Source organism: Triticum aestivum, chromosome 5D, assembly GCF_018294505.1.
Source record: "Triticum aestivum cultivar Chinese Spring chromosome 5D, IWGSC CS RefSeq v2.1, whole genome shotgun sequence".
NCBI lineage: Eukaryota > Viridiplantae > Streptophyta > Magnoliopsida > Poales > Poaceae > Triticum > Triticum aestivum.
The window spans coordinates 484621517-484631305 of NC_057808.1; the positions used below are offsets into that span (position 1 = coordinate 484621517).

Below are 9789 nucleotides of genomic sequence, written 5' to 3' on the forward strand. Positions count from 1 at the left end.
TTTTTTCCAATACTCCATGTTGTGCATGCATTTCTTTCCTAGTTGGTATTCTGTACATTTCTAATTTCAGAATCCTACGAACTAAGGAGACCCTAAATTTCAACCGAAAATATTCCAAAAGGTAAGCAAATTAACATGCATGCATGTCCAATGTCCTAGCTAGGTTACTAAAACTAGCTATTTGGCCCATTTGGCATTTTTGAGGGAGATTTCTCTAAATGGTTAATTGGTTTCTTCTCGTGCCGGGGCAAATGAAGAACAAACATATTTATATTACTTTATCCACAAGTGGATATACTCTAAACTCAGAAGCCAGGTTTTTCTTCTACAATCAAGTTTGAGACACTTTGTCTGCTCTAAAGGCATATTGTTTTTCGCAAAGATATCATATATAAGCTGGCTTCTTTTTTTAGATTGGGGGGCTTTTTAGTGCATTCCAATGACGCATGAATTTAATGCATGGTTTTTCATATATAAAATGGTTTGATTCTAGCTTTTGAAAAAGAGGGCATCGATGTAATTTGTACAACATGTCTTGAGCAAGATTGATTGAATGCTCCTTGCGGCATGTGCATGCTGAAACACAAACCTTGCAGATCATGTGCCAGGTCAGTGAAGCATATCCGTGGCCAATCCTACGCAACAATGCACTAGGAATGACTGTAGAGTAAACGATCCAGCTCAGTGGGCAAACACTATGTGAATATTATTGGTGACCCACATGCACTTCCTGTGACCACATAGGATTTTTGCCTGCCCAAGGCTCCAGATCTTAGTACTGCTCCCGTCTTACCCTTAAGGATATTTCTATCATCCCGTGAGATTTCTAAACTCCAATTTGGATGTTGCTAATAGCACGATTGCATGAAAATATCCTATTGATATGCACACCACTTTGTGCACACGACACCCTTCGATTGGACTGTTGTCGGCGCTCCCGTTGCCTACCATTCCTAACACATTACTACTTCCTGTTAATGTGCCCGCACACAACTACAATTCTAGAGAAAAAGATAGTGATGAGGAACCTATTTATAACTCCATCCATGTACAGAGAATTGACACACACAGTTATGCCATTTATTGTGTGGACGTTTAGTTGAGCTGGTTATATATAGCACATGTGTCTGGTTTTTCTTGAAACTTCACTCATTCCTTTCAAGTCACCATCACACTGTAATGAGATCTCATTTTCTAGCTCACGCGCTGCCATTGCCATCTCCTTGGCCGACTTAGCTGGTGAGCTCCGCCTCACACAACTAGAGGCGAGAAGAAGGAGGAGGAAGGGCAAATTGCGATACATAGCAAAACCACAATTCAAATTCAAAGGGCTTGGTCTAAAATTTCTTGTGGGAAACCCAACCTTATCTATGAAACTCAATAAAAATGATTTGCCGAGGACAAGGCCGTTGGTACAGGCTTTCCTGAGATGGCAGGACGCACATAAACCGGACCGCCCGATCGCCCGCAAGATCCAAAAGGCCAGACGAAAAACAGGAGCCCCCGGCCCGTTTACAAACCCACGCCCGGCGACGAAGACTTCGAAGCTCGAGCCGTTCCCCGTTCCCACCACCGCCCCTCCGCCCGGCTCTTCCATGGACGGCCTCCAGCGCCGGCCCGCGGCGGCGGCCGCCGCGAGCGCGAGGGGCGAGGGGCAGCCTCCGGGCGGGCAGCGCGTCATCCACTGCGACGTCGAGCCGGCGCCGCGGGCGTGGCCCGGGATGCAGATGCTGGCCCTCGCCGCCGTCCTCGTGCTCGGGGGCCTCCAGTTCCTGCCGGCTACACACTTCCGCCACCCCGCCGACCCCTCCCGCACCTGGGTCCCCTTCGACTCCTCGCGCCACCCCCAGGTACTGCCGCCGCCGCCGCCACGTTTCGCCGTGCCCGCCCGTCTCGCTTCCGGCTCCAGCGCTACCTGCGATTTGCGCTCTTGGGCTTGACTGTGCGGAGCGATATTGCCTGCCCGCCTATTGATTTCTCCATATTTCACCCCCCGTTCCAATTGAGATTCCCATTTTCATGTTTTTCTAACTGTTTTATTCATGATAAATGCATTTCTTTCACGGATGGGGAAATTTGGTGGACGCGATTTGGCCTTCATCTTGTGGATCCTTGAAATTTACAGTATAGGAAGTCCAAATGTAGGATCAGAACTGAACCTGATACTACTCCTGCCTAGTAGACTAGTAGTACATGGTTAAATTGGAATTCCTGCCTAGTGGTTTACTGTACTTTATAGGGTGTCTCCTCAGAGTTGGGATTGATTTGCACTGACAACGGTTTTGATTACAAGTTAGTCCGAATTACCAAAATAAGCTCTACATTTTATTTTGCCCGCAGGATCTGTCCCATGAGGTTGAAACTGTAGATGTATACTCTTCGATAAGCTGTCTGGATCTTCGTACTCTTGCTGTGCTGACAAACTCCACCCTGTCCAGCTCAAGGTGCTGTTTCTCCGTTTTACTTGTATTTCAGTAATTTTGCTGTGAGGAAATTAACACGATAACAGAGAGCCTTAACTACCAGAACTTTACGTACCTGATGTAGAATAATGTCATTCTGCATCATAAGATTCATGATTATTTCACATTTCCATGGACAATGGTGACTGCAAAACATAAAGTGATTAACCACCGCTTTGGTATTGGATAGTTTTACCTCTGCTCATTGCAATACTACGGTATAGAATAGAATTAATGACGTAACTGTGGCTTTACGTATTTTTTGAGTGTTCTATGTAACCAACATGTTTCTTTTTCTTTTTTTCTACAGTGATCCGCATCATGTATCCTTCAATTTCGTGATACCTGAAGGAGGCAATGATCAAGTGCCCTACTACAAGATAAAAGCAGTGCTACCTGATTCAAATATTACTGTTACTAGGTGAGCGCACAAATTAAAATGCTCACGTATCGTTGGAATTCTCGCGTCCTCATACTTGTTACCTTCAGCCAGAAGCGAATCAAGGATAAGCTAAATCTTGCCACTCCAGAAGGAAACTTTTTTGCGTTATTCCCCAATGAACTGTCACCAATCGTTATTGCAAGGGCTCTCTCACGAACGAGATATGTTTATATCTCAGCAGACTCAATGATAAAGGTACTATGCATATATCTGATCTATTTACTCAGCTTATTATGGGACTGCCCGAGAGATAACCATTTGTCCCATTAAAAAATTTCTGCCAGAAGATAGTTTTTTTATGTTGCTGGTCATATGGCTTGTTTGCTCTCTCAGTAATTTAACTTGTGATGATGGTGAGCGGTCATATTGCCAGGGTTGTGAGTTCTTTGATGAATTAGGCATAGTTCCATGGAAGATTTTGAGCATGAAAATCCAGTTATTAAACACAAAAGGCATAACCTGTCACGTCCAAGTATATAGCAAAGTAGCATTTTCTCAGCATCTTCAGGTTACCTCATGTGAAATGTCGCTCCTACGTACCCAGGGAAAAATTGAAGACCTTGTTCGCATTGATTTGGGCAGTTATGCCGTGGGTGCTTCTGAAGATTGTAGCTCGCGCCTTGGAGATTACATCAGTATGGATGTTCTGAATGCTGTCCAAAGAACAGCTCCAAGAGGTTTGCTACATCATACTGAAACTTTTGACAAGGACACGTGCCTACTTGATTTTGATGTGCTTCTGGTGGAGCCACGTAATATAAAGAGGAATCTGATTGACTCTGTCGCCTTTTGGACCAAGGCTGTCAACCTAGCTAATCAAAGGTCAGTGACTCGATTCTGTTCTGGGCAAAAATACCCATCTTGAGCATGTATTAGAATCATACTTATTCACCTAGGTATATGATAACACCATTCCGGTTCCTGCCAAACATCCATTTCAGGGACAGTGTTATGTTGGCAATGACTCTGGCCTTCTATGACGATTATCTAAAGCTCCCTACCAACTGGAAGCGCGCAGATGCTAACACAGACATTCTATACTATGACGGACCCAAGAATGTTTGCGCTGAAGATGGCCTCCAGCACCAAGAAAAAGGATCCGGCGAGATCTGGCAGCACTACCTTGGTCCGAAGTCCGACTCGGTGTTGAGCACCTGAAAGGCGGCATTTCATCCTATGTTCTCCATCAGTGGAAGACCAGCATTTGAGATAGGGCGTTGAACCTTTCAGCTGTAGCACAAGATATAAGAGGACGCAGGTTACCTATTAACGTATCACACATAGCAGTGAAAGACAGCATGCTTTTTTGTTACCATTACCAAAGGATCACCAAAATGTTGTACTCAGTAAACTGATTTCGTTGAGGCAAGTCAAACCCATGTCGTGTTTGTACAACAATGTTTTAGAAGCATCTAAGCATATCTTTTGTCTGCATTTCTTTTAATGCCAAAATGTTGAGGTAAGAAGAAAAATCCCCAAAGGGGAGGGACAGACGATGCACGCCGTCGGTCTACCACACACGCGCCTGCTGATGAGCTCCAGCTCCAGGATTGAACTGCTGTTGCAGCTCCGCTGGAGATGGATTTAGCCTCCTCTGCATCCCATCTTCCTCCACCAACAAGCTTATTCTTGGGGCAGCAGGTGGTGAATCCCCCTCCCCCTTCGGCTCCCATCTCAGCATCACAAGAGGAGAAATGCCACCACCAAACGTCAGGCGTGGCCCGCACGCTTGGGCGAAGAACTCCACACAACTGGCATCACGCCATACGCCATCAAGGCAAGTCCTATAGGAATACGGAGTACTCCCGAAATATAAGAGTGGTCTGGATCACTAAAGTAGTGATTTAAACGCTCTTATATTTCTTTACGGAGGGAGCACTATTGTATCTCTCCTTAGCTGCTGCCGTCCGGCAGAAAAGGCGTAGGATCGGATCGAGCCGGGTAGCCCTGGGTGAGAGAGAGAGAGAGAATGTTGTCTTGAGCAGTGCACCATCGTCAATTGTTGTAGCAGGAACCGTACTTCTATAATCAACAGTAATTCCGTCGAAGATGACATGCTACAGCTACTAGGCCCAGGTGCTGCTGCAACTTGATTGTAACATTGCTATTGGTTGAGTGAAATTGGATCATTGTTGTACTAGCGAATCGTGCTACGGCTAACATTCATTACTAGTTTTGGCCTCATTTGGGAATTGGGACGACTGTGATCCAGCGCAAAAGCAAAGGAAACATGGTCGCCAATACAAGTTGTTGTTAGACCTCGGGAGTAAAGCACTAAGGATCACACGGGAAGAGTGCAATCATTAGGTAAACCTAAGTAGAACATACAATGGACTCAAGAACAGCTCCAACCCTTCTTCATGGCCGTGCGCCGCACCTAAAAGAAAGGCATAAATTGTATACATTTTGTGATATTTGTACAACAATGGCGAAATGACCTGAACTACAATTTGTGTAGAAGATATGCATACCACTCCGCATAAATCGTATCCATGGAAGATGATGATCTCCGTGTTCCCGTTGCCTATCATTCGTAGCACATTTTTTCCATTTTCTCTGCCAATGTGTTAAATCAATAGTGTTGGCACTATTTACAATTCCTGTGAAGGTAGCAACGAAGAAACTACTTGTATATGTAAGAGGTTGAACTCTAGTCATATTACAAGAGTTGGCGCGAGTGGTTGTGACATTTATCACTACATGTTTGGTTGAGGGCTTGAATTTTTAGTGCCAATCATTTAATTGGCTCTAGTTTTGGAACAAATACCCATTTTTCCTAAACTTCAGTTTTTTTTCTTCGAATCACTGAACCTACACCCAGCCATACTTGTTACCTCTTATGTCAAAAATAAATCAAGGTTAAGCTAAATGTTTCCACTCCAAAAGAATACCTATTTTGATCATTCCGTGATGAACTATCACCAACCATTATCTCTACAACTCAACTCTTGTGAAAGAGGTATATCTATATCTCAGCAGACTCAATCATAAAGGTGCTATGCATAGATACCATCCCTCAAAAACTATGCATGTACTTGATCTATTTACTCAAACCTATTACACACTAAATTTCCCAATAGATATAACCATTTATCCCATTAAGATTTTTCTGCCAAAAGATAATTCTCTCCTGTTGCTGGGATATGGCTTGTTCGTTATCTCAATCATCTAACCCATGATAGATTGATAGTGAGTAGCAATTGGTAATAATTTGTATAGAATGCTCCAAAGTAGTTAATAATAATGTTTTAAAGAACGCGTTCTCAAGCATTTAACCTGCCATGTCCAACTATATGCACCAAAGTAAGCATTTTCTCACTATCTTTGGATTAAATTTGAAGACCTTGTTCACATTACTTTAAGAAGTTATGCCGTCGGTGCTACCGAAGATTGTAGCAACCACATTACTTGATTTTGATGCGCTTATCAAAATAATTTGAAGAAGAATTTGATTGACTCTAACATGTTGTGGTTTAGGTTTGTCAACCTAATTAAAGTTTAGTGACTCCATTGTGCATTCTGAGCAGAAATATTTATCATCAGCTTATATTGTAAAATCACGTTAAATTCACCTACTGTGTCTTATAACACCATTTCAGGTCCTGCCAAACATAGTTCCCAGGGATAGCATCAGGTTGTGTTGAACCATTATGGGCCTTGCCCATTCTCACTTAAACCCGTTAAACCCATGTGGGCCAGGCCCATGGCCATGACCAAGAAGAGGTTGTGTCATGTTAAGTTGTGATCCAAATTCATATAAAGTATAAAGGCTAACTTCTGACAGAGCGGAGCAGAGGCCGGTCGTCAGGAGGCTTGGGATGTAGCGGACAAGTTCATCATACTATATATATCCTTTGTAAGCCGCTGCACGGGATAAGTTTGCGACGTTTGTAACCTCTCCCGGTATAGTGAAGTTTCGCTGGCTGGCGCCGGGCCGTGGTTTCTTCCCCTTCACATTGAAGAGGTTCCACGTTAAAATCTCGTGTCTCCTCTGTGTTGATTTTATCTTCGTCATTTCTTTTGCCTGTCGTATCTCTAACATGCCAGCCGCCAACTAGTGTATGAGAGGTAGCCCCCCCCCCCCCCCCCCAACACACAGACGAGACAGGAAAGGTTCGATCCCCCTCAACCCCTCTTGATACAATAGGTTGGCAATGACTCTGGCCTTCTATGATGTTTTTCTAAAGCTTTTGACAAATTGGAAGCGTGCGAATGCTAACACGAACATTCTCTACTATGATGGAGGCAAAAATCTTTGCTCTGCAGATGGTCATCAACATCAAGAAAAAGGCTATGGCAAAACCTAGCGCAGCAATACCTTGGTTTGAAGTCCAAAGCCATACTAAGCACCTGAAAGACGACACTTCATCCTATGTTCTCCATTGCATGGTAGTGGAATATCAGCATGTGAGGTAGGGTTTTTGGCCTTTCTGAAGTAGCACAATGTATAAGATGTCGGTTACATATTAACCTATCAGACCCACCAAGATAAGTGTGTTTTTATTTTACCCAATGATCACTAAAATATTGTACTCAGTAGACTGATTATGTTCATATAAGTTAAATTCTTGTCTTCTTTGTACAAGAACATTTTAGAAGCATTTATTTTTCGAAACTTGCACTATCATTTTCCTACCTATCACAACTAGCACTAAATTCCACTGTTCGCTGATTTTCAACTAGCCATAACCTTCCACCCATAGTAGAAAAGGTTCGGCCCAAGTGTTCCAATGCCTCCATGTTTCCCTTCATATGAAATAAGGTGAGAAAATAGTAATGGTGTCGGAAATGACAAGGTAAAAAATTAGGCGTATAATCCGCAAGTCTCCTCTTTTGTGAAATATTGACTTGGAGATACTACCAGACCTCTCTCTTGTACCTTGTCATCTCCTTGTGGCTGCCAACTCATTTGGGAAGACTGTAATGCAGCTCCAAGGAAAACATGGTCACCAATATACAAGCTACTATAGATCACGTCAAAAGACGGACACCATTAGGCTAGCCTAAGTACATCATGACGACCCACTCCAGGCCTGCACCAAAACTCCCACGTGGCAGCACACCACACCTACAAGAAAGTAATTTTATGATATTTGAGCAACAATGACTCCATGACCTTAACTACGAGCCACGTAGAAGATATGCATACCACTTTGTGCAAATCGCATCCATGGAAGATAAAATTGTCTGTGTTCTCATTGCCAATCTTTCCTAACACTCTTTTCCATTGTTCTACCAATGCACTCGAGCAATAGTGTTTGATGTATACAAATACAATTCTTGAGATAAAGGTAGCAATGAAGAAACTACATATATAAGAACTAGGACATGGTCGAGAACAATACAATGTGTATGTATGAGGTTCAACTCTATTCATAAGCCAAGAGTTGGCGCGGGCAGTTATGACACTTATTACATCATGTTTAGTTGAAGCCTTGAAGTTCTAGCGCCAATCATTCAATTGGCTCTGGTTATGGCAAGAAATGGCAATTTTCATTAGACTTCAGTTTTTTGAGCCACCCAATCTTCATCCAACCACACTTGTGACCTTTTTATTCAAAAAGCAAATCAAGGATCTGCTAAATGTCATCACTGATCCAGAAGGAAACTTCCTTTGGGCATTCCAAAAACAAGTGTCAGCAATCATTATCGTAACAACTCAGCTCCCGCGAAAGAGATATATTTATATCTCAATAGCTTCAAAGCATAAAGGTACTATGTATCATCCTTCATAAACAATGCATGTACCTGATCTGTTTATTCAAACCTATTATTAAGCTTCCCGAGAGATATAATCATTATCTCTCATTAAGAGATTTCAGCCAGAAGATAGTTTTGTTTATTGCTGGCCATACGGCTTGTTCACTCTCTCAATCATCTGAATTGTAATAGTGAGCAATAATTATTAATAATTTAGATAGAATACTCTAAAGTACTGCCTCCATTCACAAGTATAAGATGTTCTAACTTTTCTGTAAACTGGATGTATATATACGCGTTTTAGTGTGTTTGTTCACTCATTTCAGTTCGTATGTAGTCCATATTGAAATATCAATGACATGTTACATTTGTGAATGGAGGGAGTATTGATAACAAGGATTGACACAATGCTCTCTTAATCTTCTAACCTGCCATGTCAAAGAATATACACCAAAGTAAGCATTTTCTCAGTATCTTCGTATTGCCTTATGCAAAACATCATTCTCCTACCCTGCCATGTCAAAGTATATACACAAAAGTAAGCATTTTATCAATATCTTCGTATTACCTTATGCAAAACATCACTCTCCCACCCAGGGAAACTGAAGACGGTGTTCGCATTGATTAGACAGTTATGCCATCGGTGCTGCTGAATATTATAGCAATCGCCTTGGTGACGGTTCGAGTGTTACCAATGGTATGTATTTCTATTGACATAAACAAGGTGAGACAACAGTAATAGTGTCGGATATGATAGGGTACAAGAAAAAAACGGAAGTTCCACAAGTCCTCTCTCCTGTGAAATGATGACTTGGAGTGGTCAATTGTTTCTGAGGACGAATCATAGGAGTTGTAAATTCAACATTAATTTCGTCATATATGGCAAGCTATTATTATTATGCACAGGTGCTCGGCAACTTTTTTTCTGAGGGATAGGTGCTCGGCAACTGGATTGTAATGTTGCTATTGGTTGAGCAAAATTGGACTGCTATTGTGTTAGCAAGTCATGCTAGGGTCCACTCCCATTCTTTGTTTCGTCCTTGGATTGAGAATAAGCTAGATTTTTTTTCATCTTGTGAAGATTGACAATAACCCATCCTTAGTTGCCAAGCTTATTTGAGATGATTATAATCCGATTGAAGAACAAAACACGATCACCAATACAAGCTACTATCAGATCCTGGA

At 42.4% G+C, this 9789-nt stretch overlaps 1 protein-coding gene across 1 annotated transcript; it reads left to right on the plus strand.

Annotated features, from left to right (window-relative positions):
- Nucleotides 1-1467: 1467 nt before the first annotated feature.
- LOC123123019 (uncharacterized) lies at nt 1468-4323 on the plus strand. Its single transcript, XM_044543416.1, has 6 exons — nt 1468-1850; nt 2341-2444; nt 2773-2883; nt 2952-3099; nt 3449-3726; nt 3846-4323. Exons 1-6 carry the CDS (start codon nt 1596-1598, stop codon nt 4060-4062), a joined length of 1113 nt encoding a protein of 370 aa, XP_044399351.1. The 5' UTR covers nt 1468-1595; the 3' UTR covers nt 4063-4323.
- Nucleotides 4324-9789: the final 5466 nt, after the last annotated feature.

Coding starts and splice junctions, on each gene's coding strand:
- LOC123123019 (XM_044543416.1), top strand. CDS start 1,596: ATGGACGGCCTCCAGCGCCGGCCCGCGGCGGCGGCCGCCGCGAGCGCG. Junction 1,851..2,340: donor ACTCCTCGCGCCACCCCCAG/GTACTGCCGCCG, acceptor TTTTGCCCGCAG/GATCTGTCCCATGAGGTTGA. Junction 2,445..2,772: donor TCCACCCTGTCCAGCTCAAG/GTGCTGTTTCTC, acceptor TTTTTTCTACAG/TGATCCGCATCATGTATCCT.